This window comes from Drosophila persimilis, unplaced genomic scaffold, assembly GCF_003286085.1.
Source record: "Drosophila persimilis strain 14011-0111.01,24,50 unplaced genomic scaffold, DperRS2 tig00000606-arrow-arrow-pilon, whole genome shotgun sequence".
Taxonomy (NCBI): Eukaryota; Metazoa; Arthropoda; class Insecta; order Diptera; family Drosophilidae; genus Drosophila; species Drosophila persimilis.
Genome location: NW_020825324.1, coordinates 2,909,271 through 2,924,003, shown reverse-complemented (window position 1 = coordinate 2,924,003; position 14,733 = coordinate 2,909,271). Strand labels below are relative to the sequence as shown.

Genomic DNA, 14,733 nt, shown 5'->3' with positions numbered 1-14,733 from the left:
GACGGAGATGGACCGTCAACTTTTGTTTCTGCCTCAAAACTTACACTCAATTAACATTTGGAATTATTTATCTAAATTATCACAAGCACACACACACACACACACACACATGAACAGGTGTAGTAGGGTGTATCTGTGTGCATCTGGGTGTCCGTGTGTCCATCGTTTGTTGTATCAAATGTGGAATTTGCAGTCGGAAACAACAAGAAATTAGGAATGTGCTTGAAAGTGCTGTGCTTTTCGGGGAGACCCGAATACGTCGATACTCTCTGCAGGCGGACGGAGGACGGAGGGGCTGTGCTGCATGACGCGCGATGCCATGGATGCAATCTGCCTATAGATGGAATGTATCTGACTCATGAGTGATGTGTCTTTTGATGGGATTGTCTTTGGAAGCCAGGTATTTGGTGTACAAAGAGATCCCATGGGATTTTCAACATTTGTCGGAGTATCTTTATAGAGAAATGTTTTGTAGAGATGTTTTTTTGAATTCAATGGACAGTTTTTCAAAGTATATGCTGTATAGAATGGGAAATAAGATCCATGGTAGAGCAGGCTATGCCATTTGGCAGACAGGGTATCAAACGGTGGTGGAGGCGAGGTGGAGCACGGGGACGGGGACGGGGACAACAGCAACAAGGACAACGACAACGACAACGACAACGACAAATGTACCCCATTGTTGGCATTTGCAATTATTCATATGCCACATAGACAAATGTGCTGACAGGAGGCACACATGGGCAGACAGGAATGGGAGCGGGAGCAGGAGCGGGTAGGGGAGGGGGCAGGACATTCCAGCTTAGATTTGTTGCCTGCTTGTAATTGTCGCAGATAATTAAGTTGCCCCATGCTCGTAAGTCAGTTCTCGGGTCAATTCAGGATGTGGCCATTAGCAGGCGGGGAAGGGGACTCTCCTCCCTCTCTCCCTCTCTCCCTCTCTCTGTGTGTCTTGAAGAGGCATATATTTTTACGTGCTTCCTGGGGACAGGTGTGTGTGTGTGCAGAAGGTGTCTTAATTGTCGATTTCCAGGTGCTTAGCCACCGTGAATCTAGGAATCGAGGCAGAAGGAGTGCCACCACACGAGGGCGATAGAGAGAGTAAGAGAGAGAGAGGAGTCCCCATAATTGATGCGGAATCTCCAGAGCAATTACCGAAATCAGGGAACAGGATGAGGATGCTGGGCAGCGTCCTGTTCGTCCTTTCCTCAAATTAAAAGTTGCAACACGAGTTTTCTCTATGATTTGCAGCCTCGTTTGCTGCCTTGTCCTTTCTGCAGTTATTTATGTTTACGGGCCTGTTCCTGTTTCGCATCCTTCAGAGGACTTGAGGCTTACCCCCTCCACCACCCCCCACCCCAAAAAAGGAAGGCAAAGGCGGGACAGAGTGGGGCATAAGAATATAAACAAAGTGCTCAGTTTTTGAGTCTTTGTAAAATATTAAAACACATAATTTACGAAGGAGAAACAGCTGAAGAAGCGGCAGCTTCTCCTCACAGGAGCAGAGAAGGGGAATGGAGGGGGGGCAGGACGAGAGCCAACAGACGAGTCCTGGACAAGGAACAATGGCAAGATTAAAACGCATCCGAGAGACAAAGCCATTGCAATTTGTTGCCAAAAGAGAAGTTCGCCCCCGAGTTGCAAGTTCATGCACAAAAAGAGAGACGCCACGGACGCCACTGGAGAGGGGGCACGGCAAATAGAAGCCCCAGCCAGGCCTCCCAAAAGCTACAGCAGACCTTATTCTTATCCTTAAAATTCGAACTGCTTTTGCAGGCTCTCCAACCTCCAGCCAAGTATTGTATATCATTTATGGGCTTTTCCGAAACACTTTTCCCTCGCCAGGCGACGGACGACGGACGAGTGTGGCACCACAAATAGCAGATGGGCCGAGGGGCCGAGGGGCCGAGGGAGGAGGCGACTGGGAGGAGAGTGAATCAATTGACCGTTCCATGTTGCAACAGAGATTGTAGTGGCACACACACAGGCTGCTGGATATACGGGCTCTGTGCACTCGCCGGGTTCATAAATAATAGCCACTAAGCATGTGCTCGGTAATCCTGCACCATGGGGCAACAACAGCCACTCGACTGCACTCTCCACTCTCCACTGCCCAAAGTCCGCTCTGTCCGCTCCGGTGGGGCACAGAGGCACTGAGGACCGACCAAAGGTGCAACTGTTTAAGACGGCACAAGTTGCCCCTGCCACAGGCACTGCCCACTGCCCACTGCCCCTGCCCCTGCCCCGTTCTGATTCCATTGGGACATAAACACACACAAAAGGATGAAAGTTTTACTCCTTGCTCTTGCGCCCCATTTAATATTAAATATTTTGTTGTCCCCGCTTTCTCTCTCTCCCCCTCTCTCTCTCTCTCTCTCTCTGGGTTTTCTTTCTGCAAAGTTTTCCGCTTTTCCAGCGGGGCGGGGCGGGGTGGACCTTCCCTTTGTTACGAAAGCAGCCGTAGAAAGTTGCAGAGTGGCAGTGGCAGCGGCAGAGGGGGACGAGGGAGGCGGCACTGCCTCCCCTCTGGCTGGAGGCGTGATAAATAAAACTATAAATAATTATGCTAAATAATGAGAAGCCCAAAGGAGAACAAATGCCAACGCGGTGACGTCCGTGAAAAATCTTTGAAATTCACAAAAAACAGAGGAAAAAATAAACAGAAGAAGGAAAAGGCGGAAGGCGGAAGGCGGAAGGAAGGATTCCCCAACGAGTTGTTTATAATTGAGATGTGCAGGAAAAGAGCTAATGGAATGCCTTTTTCTATTCCCATTTTCAATATCCCTTCTGCCGAACCTCCTTGAAGCCTTGAAACATCATAAACCTCTGCCTCACACATCCATTAGCCAAGGATCTGGGTCGTGAGTGTCAGTGTGAGTGTGAGTGTGAGTGGCCTTATCCATCATCAAATTATACGGGGTACCAAGGCACCGAGGCACTTGACGCGGCCAGCGGGCGGTCTCTGGGTCTCTCGCTTCCCTCTGCTCGATGGCCGAACAAATGTGGCCTCGTTAGCGGCCCGCCTGTGCCCGTCCTGGGTCCTGCGTTCAGCGACAGGAGACAGGAGAGTTAATCGACAGGCCGGCAGCAGCAGGAGGATGAGCACCTGGACAAGGGCGCTAATTGCGTGGACATGCCAAATGTCGCACCTGGCCAATGCAAACAGCAAACAGCAAGCAGCAAGCAGCAAAACGGCAACACGGAAGGGGGACGGGGGAAGGGGGAAGGGGGGGTGGCAGGAAGGACACGGCACGACGAGAGTGGTTAACAATTGTCGAAGTGCGACCTGCGACGACCTCCGCCCCGTTCAAATGGCAAATAAACATTAGAGCAAAGAAAACAACAGCAACAGAGGCAGCGGCAGTGGCAGCGGCAGTGGCAGTGGCTGTGGCAACCTGTGTGTGGTTCGGTTCGTATCCCTTTTTCGCACTTCCTGCCACAGGGCCCGCCCGTCTGTGCCTGGGTCCTGGCCGGTCCCGAAGGGATCAGGATGCATACCAAACAGGTTGCCCCACTGGGAGAATGAGAACAAACGACCTGACCACAATAAAAGCGCAACACGTAATTGCTCTTCCCCCCCATGGGTGCACAGAGAGCGGCAGGGCGAGGGGGTATGCAAAAAGGGTTGATAGTGGAGAGAAGCGGAGGCGCAGCATATGAATCAATACGAGTCTTCCTCAAGACCTGCCACCAAAGGCACTCGAAAGGCCTTTCAACTCTTTGGGAACGGGACTCGCCGCCTTGTTCCTGGAGGATCTCCTGGCCATTCCCGGGGTTTCTTTCTTTTCCACTCGAATCTTCTTTCGGGAATCCCTCTCCTTCCTGCCGGAGTGCAGGAACATGTCCGCTCCAGCATCCTGCCGCTGCCGATGCCGCTGCCCCTGATGAAGAGGATACTGATAATGATGGACACTGCGACAGATGCGCCTTTTATCCTGTTTGCAGGCGACTGCGGATGCAGCCCCCCCCCCCAATCCTGGATGCAGCATCCCCTATTCCTGCCGGGCGTCGCGTTTGTTTGCATCCGCTGCGGTGCGTCGGCGTCGGCGGCGGCTCTTTTGGTAGTTGGCGCGCGCGTGTGTCCTGGATCCTGGGTCCTCTATCCTGTTTGCCGCATAATCGAAAGCAGCAAAGCCCTTGGGAAAACAGAAAAGGAAAAGTCCCGAAGGTTGTGCCGCGGCCATAGGAGTGGGCGGACGCGGGTGGTGGGGGGGGGGGACAGCCAAAATGTCAACAATCTGCAACATCCATGAAATATTATGAGGCTGGTGCGGGGGGGCCCTGGTTGGCGTTTTGGCCGTAATAATGCACACAGCGGAAAAGTCGCACGAAAAACGCGTGAGAAACGCAATAAAATGTGCAGCAAAAAAGACACACACACACCCACACACAGACACACAGATACGGAAAATTGTGAAAACAACGATGTCCCCGTCCCCGTCCCTCTCTCTGTGTCCCTGTCTCATATGAAGCATTGCATGCTGTCCATTCTGCGGTTACCCTCGCTCTCTATGGGGCTGATCGACAGAGGGATGGGCGGCACCTCTTGGCAGATCGCTTCACGGCCAAGCCACACTGGAAGAGAGAAGAGGACTGCTCTAGGGGAAATACTTGCATCTAGCATGAGAAAAGCCCACATCTTTCGTTCCTCCAGATACTTAAGACTTCATTTGAGATCGCATACTGTATCTAACCGATAATAATCGTATAATCGCGGCTGCCTACCTAATGTAAATAGAGATTACTTTTATTTTGATCATAAGTTCTATATATTGTTATTTTTAATATCTTTTTTGTGGCTATAATACTATCTGTACGATACAGGAACGATGCATCGCAGGAAAAGCCACAAATGAACCCCGAAGATTGTGGGCTATAGAGGGCATATATCTTTATACATTCTTCCTTTCAGACACTCTTCCCTGCAATTCGTAGAGCTCAAAGGATCTAGATCTCCCCTGAAGTTTTCTTCTCGTCTCCCTCTAGGGTATCCACCGCTTCGCAACCCACGCGATTGGCTTTTCGTTTCCGGTTTTTTCATGCGTGTGTGTGTTTGTGTTTGTGTGTGAGTGTGAGTGTGTGTTTGCGGCCAGTGAATTCCTCGGTGTCCATTATCCAGCGGCGTTTTTTCCCGCTTTTTTTCCGCAACCGCCTGCGTTTTTTTGCGTCTGTCCGCCTTTTTATACCCACGTGTTTTCCATCTGCCATTTTCCAACTGCACTCGTGTGTGTGTCCATGTCTGTGTGTGTCCATGCCTGTGTGTGTGTGTGTGTGTGTGTGGGAGTCGGAGAGATCAAGCGTCAAAATTACATTGTTGGCATACGCTGGCTAAGGTTTCGTTTTCTCTCTCTCTGTGGCCCTCACTCTGGGCTTTTTTCGTGTCCACCTCCTTGTGGCGCCTCCGCAACAGCCCCCAGCCCCTAGCCCTCCCTTAAGTGTTGTTATTGCGGCTCCTGTTGCACGAAATCCTTGCCAGGCCATTGTCTGGACGTTTGTTTTCCAGAAGCCCAGCTTTTTGGTTGTTTTTTGTCGCTGTCCGCAGAATGTGTGGACACATGAGGCGCACTGGCAGTGGCAGTTTCAGTGGCAGTGGCAGGAGCAACGTTGATTGTTGCAATTTCTCGTTAAATTGAATTCACTCGTTCAATGCGAGAGCCCTGGGATTGGATGTGGGATGTGTGGCAGTGCCCCACACAGAGAGAGAGAGAGAGAGAGAGAGAGTGTGTAGGGCAAGGGGCTGGACTGCTTATTTATGACAAGTGGCCAGTCGAGCAGGATGGGAATGGGAATGGGGATGGGGACGACGTCCAGAGGCAGACGACGGCGCATTATGCGATTGCTGGGGCTTTGGTTTTTACCCCAAATTACACAAAACAGCAGTGGACATGCAGCCCCAACACACTTGTTAACTCCTTCCTGCCTCAGCCTGCCCCAGCCTGCCCCAGCCTCCCCTTCCGGCCGGCCGACCGACCGGCCTTTATCCCCCAATTAAAAAGAGACTGCGAATGGCCGCCCGAAAGCCGAGGACAATAGACGCATGGAGGGGCCCGAAACGACACATTGCGGTTGATGGGCGGGGGGCGGTGGGCGGTGGGCGGTGGGCGGGTGCGTTGCCGGCTCATCTTGATCTTGTGGAGGGGCGGGGCGGGGCTAGGCGGGGCGGAGCCCCACCTGAAATGATTCATGACTCATCACAGTTGAGGGCCCTTTGAGTGTGTGTTTAACTGTTGACATAATGGGTTAATTGAGGCTCCGCCGCCCGCCGCAGCAATGCGCTTTGAAGCCGGACTCCCCAGTCCGTCCGTCTGTCAGAGCGGATTCCGCACACAGGTCGAATGGGATAATGGAATCGGAAACATTGCGTGCGGCAATGGCGAGGAGATCCTTTGGCATAAGGGCTTTTGTTTTGACTGCGGAATGTGAGGGAAATCAATCACGAGACGATCCCATATCAAAGGATCCACTAATCACAGAAAAGCCATCTTCAAATTGAGGAAGTTTCCCTTGAAGTGGGGGACCCTTAGAGCTGCCAAGGAGGCGCCAAAGGGCAGATCTGTTTTGGGGTCTTAAGAGCCACCAAATTCGGACCGAAATCTTGTGCAGTTCGTAGCTCGAAATGTCTGCGGCAAATTTCTGCCAATTGTGGCATTTAATGCGAAGCTTAATTTCGAATACGGCAAATGCATTCCGGCGGAACAGCCTCCGTACATATGTCTGTGGGGGTGGGGGGTGGTGGGTGGTGGGTGGTGTGGGCATAAAAAAGTGGAGTGCCAGAGGCAGGGCTTGGCAGAATTAGTGCCAAATGCAAAATTATCTTTCACATTTAAATGGAATTTGCATTCATTGCCGTTAATTGAGTTGCAGTGAGTGCATTCAGACGATCATTTGAATGCCTATTCACTGGCAGAGCACTGCCAGCTAATGAGCCGAGTGCGAGATGCAGGGGGGCCGGGCATTGGGGAGGGGGCAGTAAGGCAGTGGGGCCTCCAGCCTGCCTATCTGCCCCGAAACCCCAATCCTTACCATTCCAATTACTTAACACGAACGGAGCGGCAGTGCGGCAGTGCGGCAGTGTGGCAGAGTGGCAAATAAATAAGGTGCAAACACACGTGTGGCAGGGAACGAGACGGGCCATTCGGAGGCGGCAATCGCCCAACGTTATCCTTATCATTGTTATACTTAAGTTAATAGCAGCTTAGGCAATCACACTCTCACACCGGCTTACAGCAGTAATCAAGCAGCAGGCTTACACGCACACGCACACGCACACACACACACACACTTCTTGCGTTTTATGGAAGCCAATACAGGGCCGCACAGTGGGCCTCAAAGCCAGCCCTCGCTTGAATATTCAATTTTCAATTAAGAAAATTGCATAGCAATGGCCCAAGCGAGTGGGAATGGAACCGCCCATTTGATTGTTATTGTCTGATGATCCAGGGTACTTTTAAGCATATTTACATATTTATTGAGTATTCAAGGGCCAAAGGAGGGCCATATAGGGACTATTTTGAAGGAATAACGAGTAAGAGAGTATTTTGAATATTTTATCGACGTGCTGTGGATCGGAAAAGGAGGTCCATTCATGCTGCCCTCCTCAGGTTTCTTCTCTAAGGGATTGCCTTGTCTCTCCCCTGATTCCCCTACCCCCTGACCCTCTTAAGGGCATATCCCATCGACATCCCATCGAATTATCGCTAATTTCGACTCCTATCGATTCAAATAGATCAAATACTTTTCGATTAATCGATTTGCCGTCATCGAATGTAGTTTTGGCCCATTGTGCCTCAAAACTGCACTTGCCGTGTGCCTCTTGCCTCAAGCAGGGGGCTTTGTGTGGGAGTGTGTGTGGTGGGGGGGGGGGGGGGACGCTCATTTTGCGGCTGGCGCAAATCCCCATAATCAGAAAGCTTTTGCAGTGTTATTTGTGTTAGTTTCAATTATATAAACAGCGGCATAAGACACAAGAGAGCGCCCCAGTGGCAGTGGCAGTGGCAGTGGCAGTGGCAGTGGCAGTGGCAGTGGCAGTGGCAGTGGCAGTGGTGGCAGAAGAAGAACCAATTACCGCTTGATTTAGCACACGCACACGAATGCAAACAAAGGCATACACACACACAGACATCTATGGATACACGAGGAGGCAGTGTGGCAGGGACAAACTTATTGAGATTCATTGAGCAGATTGTGCCGCATCGGGCGGCATAGATTGAGGGACTGCCGAAGGGATGGATGGGTGGCAGGGAGATGTGGCGGCTGATGGCAGACAATGGCTAATGCCTCAACTGTTAAATACAAACACAAATATGTACGCGCGCACACGCACACACAGAGAGTGAGAGGGTGGGGTAGGGAGAGGGGGACGGGGGACGGGGGAGCTGTGTTTGTTTTGCATAAAAGCTCAGGCCATTGAAAACTAAAATACTGCACAACACATACGAGACTTTTGTATTGCATGGCATTAGGCGTCGTTTCATTTATATTTTATGCACACACACACGCGCACGCAGATACACAGATACACAGATATTGCGAGCGAGTGAGAGAGAGAGAGAGACTGTTGCAAGAAGCGTTTAAGTGCTTCGCTCTGTGTCTGTGTGCACTTCTGCTTAATAGTTAAATAAACACTAGTTTAATTTTGCCATCGGACAGGCTTACAGCAGCAGCAGCAGAGGCTGCAGCATCTGTGGCACACGCACACTCATACCATCCCCTCTCTCTCTCATTTTCTCTGCAGCGAGGGCATTACATTTTTAAGAACTTGTTTGCAACGGCAGCTGGGCTTGCGGCAAGAATCGGCTGTGTTTCACTCCAAAGATAATCCCAACTGAAATCAAAGGTTCAATGATATTCCAATCACAGCCTTCGCACCCGTCTATGCACTATGTAGGGTGTAGGGTATGCACGGCCAGCCTTTCTTTCTTTGGGGCTGTTCCTAAGTCTTCTTAATCCTTAAGACATTTAATATTCCCTTTTCAATGACAGCAATCATCGATGGAGCATTTGTTGGCTTAAACCAATGATAATCCATCAATGAGAGATGGTTATCGACTGCTGCTAGAAGGCTTTTCCTTACAGGCCTATCGGGGTCCGTCGTATCTGTAGGGTACACCAGAGCCAAGGTACACCAAGCTCGGTTCTCGGTTGTTTTGATGCTGTGGGCTCCGGGGAGCCATGAGAGCGGGAGTCTCTACTGTAGAGCTGCATGTAGAAATCAGGAGTATATGGGAATTCTACAAGAGATCTACATGAGTGCGCAGCATGTCAAAGGCAGGCATCTACATCTACATGCATTCGACATTTACTTTGCAGCTAGAAAGTATGCAATGAAAAAGGAAAAGAGTTTATGGGGAAACGACTGGAACGAACATTCACAATGGCTGGTGGAACAGTCCGAGGAGCAGGTGAAAGTGGGCCGGAAACGGGATGCGTATTCACATTCAGATTCAGTTTCTCAGCTGCTGCAATCAGCGATTAATGCAGCTCGTTAGGCAAACACACAGTCCCTAAAAATACACACACACGAACACATATGCAGGGAAGGCAGAGGAGTCGCTCCTGCTGCTGCTCGCATGATTTTATTCGCCATGTTAACATCCCGCCTGCATATGTTTACCCAAGACATTTTTCTGCCACAAAAAAACGATCCAGGCAGAACAGAGATAGCAAACAGAGAGAGAGAGCGAGAGAGGGAGAGGGAAATGGGGAAATGCTGAATTTTCCTAATGGCATTTTTCGGGAACGTACAGCAGAAAGACAGCCAGACAGCCAGCCAGCCAGCTCCTCTCACACCTACAGATTTGTGCGAGGATGTTTGGGCACCTAACGAGGGACGATCCACGGGAATATGATATTCGACTTTTAATGGGAGGGAAGGAAAGTCCCCGAACAGCCCTCGCTAGAGTGTGTGTGCGTGTGTGTACAGTCCTTCTCATGCTTGCATAAGCTTCCTGTCGCTGATTTTGTTTCCATCCTTCAGTCGCAAATTTGTGGAATGGATTCGTCAGTGGCCCAGCGACAGCTGCCACATCTGCCTCTACCTCTCTGCCTTGCTCATGTGTGTGTGTGTGTGTGTGCATCCTTCCATCCTCTTTGGAGCCACTCAAAGGGGCCTGCCGCCTGTTTGCCTCTCAGTTGGTTACACGGCAAAAGGGCTAAACCTGCGCAACATTCTTCAATTTTTTGCTCCCTATTCCCTGCTCCCTGCTCCCTGCTTCCCCTCTGATTTCTGGTTTGACTTGCACGGCGACCTTTGTCGGCCGCCAGAGTGCGATGGGGCCAGGGGCGGGGGTATCTTCATAAATTTCCGGACAGGCAGGCAGCCGGGCAGCCTCTGGGCAGCACGCCCGCTCTATTACAGTTGAATGAGTTTGCCGGTTGAACTGCTGGCTCCACCGCTGAAGTTCTCCCTGCTCTTAATCCCGCATAAACGCGGCCAATTCATACTTGGAGAACTCGCCACAAAGCGGCATGCCACAAGCGACAATTGTCGTGCTATGAAATCATGGAAAGCCCCCCACAAAAGAAGGAAAAGCCAACGGTTTTTGCATTTATCGTATTTGTTTTTCTTCAGAACTTTGGTTGTTGGTAGAATTTCAATTGACAAAAAAAAGAAGCATCTTTCGTTTCGTTTCACACTTTCGTTGCGTGGCCATACAGATACAGATGCACAGATGCACAGATACTTGGATACTCGGATACAGGAACTGTATCCAGTGGGGCAAGAGGATCGAAACGAACGCAGATCTCTATTTCCTATATACATGCACTACATTTACATTTACATTTACATTTAGTTTCGATTTTAGTTTAGCTTTTTGTTTGGTTTACAATACGAGTGTGTGTGTGTGTGTGTGTGTGTGTGGGTATAGCATAAATAGTACGCTTAAATGCTAGCAAGAAGATACAGATACAGATACAAATCTTTGTGGTGGCATCTTGAAATCATCTTTAAAATTAAATATACGATATATACACAGAGACAGAGCTACAACAAATGCTGGATTATACAATACAATAATAATAATAATAATAATATTAATTCATAAAAAAAAAATACAATACATCGAAAGATTCCATTCCGCACGTTCCACATTCCACACTCCACTCCGTTGGATATACAAAATACATTTATGTGGTTCTTAGATCTAGGGGTTCTATTCCGTAAATAATCACAATTAAATATTGCTAAGGCTTCGCGACGGCGGCAGCAACGACAGCAGCAGCAGCGGCGGCGGCGGCGGTGGCAGTGCCACATAAAACTATTGTAATAAAAAAAAACAGCTCTGACTAAAATTAAATCAACAACTTAAAACATGCAGCACTTTTAAATATTGTAACACAAGAAGAGGGAAAATCTTTCAAGAAAGTAACGCCAATCGAAAGGGGGATCATGGTAATGAAACAAAATTAGTTGTTGCTATTTACAAATTCGGGGTAATCGGGGACTCGGGGAGTTTTGGCATTAATAAAAGACTAAAACGTAAAAGGGCTACAAAGGGGATTCAAAGGGGATCCCCATCTGAAGATATATAGATTGGTTTTTGGTGCAAAGGTGAACGAACAACTGGGGACAGACTTCAACACAAATTGAAAACGCTGTTGCTGACACACGACACTACACCCTACGCTGCTCAACACTGCTCGGCGCTGATCAACACTGATCCACACTGATGCTCCAGGCGACTCTGTTCTTCGTTTCCAGAGCCACAGGGAGCACTCTCTCTCTCTCTCTCTCTCTACTCTCTCGGCCGCTGATGTGGCTGCTGTTAGCGTCGCGGTGGCAGCGTGGAGGCCATGGCCCCATCGCCAGCTCGAAATGTGCTAAAGAAACGCAACAACAGCGCCCGATCCTCGCCATTCCTGTCGACCTGACGATCGAGCCGCCAGCCAATATTCGGCAGCCACCAGAATGGTGTATACTCATCGTCATCCTTGCTGCTGCTGCTGCTGCTGCTTCCGCTGCTGCTGCTGGTGTTGGTGTTGGGTGTTGTTGTTGCTGCTGCTGCTGCTGTGGATGTTGCCACTGTCGTTGTTTCACCTTCCGCCTGCGCTACTCTAATTATTTTACTATTTCTATTGCTACGATTTGTATTAATACTTAAATGTGATGTTGCTGCCGTTGTAGATGTTGCTGTTGCTGTTGCTGTTGCTGCTGAGGTGCTAGTAGTGCTCTCTGTTGCGGCTGTTTTTGCAGTTGTCTCTGTTGTTGTTGTGGCTGTTGCTTGTGGCATGAGTTTTGACCAATTTGTAGAACTTTCTGTGGCATAAGACGTGGATGATGCCTCAGTGCTGCTGCTGCTGCTGCTGGAGGTTTGCTGCTGCTGCCGTTGCTGCTGCAACAATCGCCGCGTGCCCTTTACCAGCTCGTTTATTTTCCGCAATTCCTCATCGACATTAATCTCACCGCCAATGGTATTTGTCATTAAATTGTCGGTCTCCTCCTCCGCCTCCTCGTCTAGCAAAGGGTACTCTCCACTCAAGATGTGGCTACTGATGCTGCTGCTGCTGCTGCTGCTGCTGGCGGGGATCTCTGTGGTTGCTGTGCCAACCACATCTTTGGGGATCTGCTGATAATGAAACCGGTCGTGTTCGGTGGCGGCGGCCTCTTGGGTTTCAGCCTCAATTGTCGTTGTCGTGGACTGTGTGGATGTTGTGGATGATGTTGCTGCTGCTGCTGCTGCTGCTGTCACCTGAACCGGTTGCACTTTCGATTTTATCAAAAGCAGGCGATTTCCACCTTCATCTATCTCTGGTTCTTCTTTCTGATGCGTTTGCGGATGCTGGGCTGGAGATGGAGGTGAAGACGATGATGATGACGATGACGATGACTCCTCCATTGTCGTCTCCGCCTCCACAACGGTGCTGGGGCTGGTGCTGGTGCTGGTGCTGGAGCTGGTGGTCTCCGTTGTGTCGGTAGTGGCCTCGTCCTCTACATCCACAATATCTGTGGTGGTCTCCTCCTCCATCTCCGTCTCCATCTCCATCTCCTGCTCTACTTCTGGATCATCTTGATCGGCGCTTAACGGCGGCGCCACACGGCGATGATTGAAGGGCGGCGGCGGCGGCAACAGCTCGATGCTGCTGCCCTCGTAGGCCGGCAGAAAGGCATCGACCTTGAGCAGCTGAGCCAGATCCGCCTCCGCCTCCGCATTGCCATTCACCTTAAAGTCCCCCACTCCATTGCGACTTGGATTCGCACTGGCATTCGTTTTTCCACTCTCATTTGCATCCGCATTCGAGTCGGCAGTCGTCAGGGAACTTGTCACCAGAAGAACCGACGACGAGGAGGCATCTGGGGGCGCCATCTGACCCCCCGCGGGCACCACAATGGCCGCAATGTTGCCAATGTCAATGTTGGACGACGTCGTGGACAGAGCATTGCTGGAGGCGGCCTGGAGATCTCCTCCAGCAGGAATGCGATTGCTGGGAGTTGGCTTTGGATTCGGTGTAGCTGTGGTCGTGGTTGCGGGCTTCGGCGTGGTGGTGGTGGCGGTGTCGGTGGTGGCTGTGGCTGTGGCCGCAACTATTGGTGGCAGCCTGGCTGTCTCTTCCTCGGGCGACTCCTCGGGTGAGGACTCCCCGCCGAGGGCGGGGCCCGTGGGAAACTTCTTTTCGAATATATTAAACTTGAGCGGAGCGTCCGCACTGGGCAGGGCCTGGTCCTCGCCTCCGGCCTCTCCCGTCGTTTGCTGCGACTGCGGCTCCAGGTCGTAGAGCAGCTCGTCGCCGGACACCTCCTCGCTGCCGTCCTCGCTGTAGTCGTAGTCCGTGATGATGGCCGTGGGACTGCCGGAGCCGGGAGCCCCCGCATTCGCGTAGATCAGCTCCTGCTTGAGCAGATCGGCGGGGTCGATGTTGATCTGCGGGATGCAGTGCTCGTTGTAGAGCGTGTGCCCCGGCGGACAGTGGCGGAAGGGGAGCGTGAATATCGACTTGGCCGTCACCTTCTTCTCCTTCTCGAGGCTCTTCTGCTCCAGCGGCAGGCTCAGCCACTCGTCCCAGGCCATCCGCTGGGCGTTGCCCTCGATCGGACGCGACGTGATGGGCAGGGCATGGGCTCCGCCCTCCAGATGCAGATTCAGGGCGGCCACCGCCAGCAGGAAGTTCATTAGCCAGCGGCTGGAACCAGCACTAGTTCTAGTTCTAGTTCTAGTTCCACTTCCAGTTCCAGTTCTTGACGATGCCATCGTGAATCCCAGCCAATCGCCAATCCTCCAGTTCCTGGATTGCTTTCTTCTTCTATTAATCGCTGCAATCAGAAGAGAGAAAGAGAGAACGTTTAGTACTTGCCACCCAATGTGTCTTGTGCCCCATCCCTATCTCCTTTGTTTTTGTGGCAGCTGTTTCAACCAGCCAGCCAGCCACCCCTCCCTGCCCTTGCCCCTTATTTGTGTGTGGCATGAAGCATATACCGGTTCTGAGAGGCCGCACACCGAGCCCAAAGCCGAGAGCCCAGAGCCCAGAGCCCAGAGCCCAGAGCCCAGAGTCGAAGCCAGGGCCCTCCTCTCATCGTACTATGGGATCATTGGGGGAATTACTTGCCAAATTTTCTCTAAAATCTATCCCGGCAGATTTCCATCTGGATGACTACTGGGAATACTCATCTGGAAAAGTATCCTCAAGCGGTGGAAACGATACCAAGCCGCAGAACCACAGCCCAACTGCGTACCTTGCCTTAAGTGACCAAGGGGCACTGCTGCACGACGCGGTACGCTTCTAATGGTCTTTCGTATG

At 51.1% G+C, this 14,733-nt stretch overlaps 2 protein-coding genes across 4 annotated transcripts in view; one reads left to right on the top strand and one right to left on the bottom strand.

Annotated features, from left to right (window-relative positions):
• The window catches only part of LOC6597792 (chaoptin), a 125,199-nt gene that overhangs the window by 51,721 nt on the left and 58,745 nt on the right, over nucleotides 1-14,733 (top strand). The gene's annotated exons all lie outside the window — the stretch shown is intronic.
• LOC6597796 (protein folded gastrulation) overlaps nucleotides 10,539-14,733 on the bottom strand; it is a 36,206-nt gene continuing 32,011 nt past the window's right edge. For all 3 annotated transcript variants that reach the window (XM_026990800.1, XM_026990801.1, XM_002022892.2), the window contains one exon: nucleotides 10,539-14,248. In XM_026990800.1, coding sequence (XP_026846601.1) covers nucleotides 11,766-14,186 — 2,421 coding nt within the window. In that variant the 5' untranslated portion in view covers nucleotides 14,187-14,248 and the 3' untranslated portion in view covers nucleotides 10,539-11,765. The remainder of the gene's footprint in view (nucleotides 14,249-14,733) is intronic.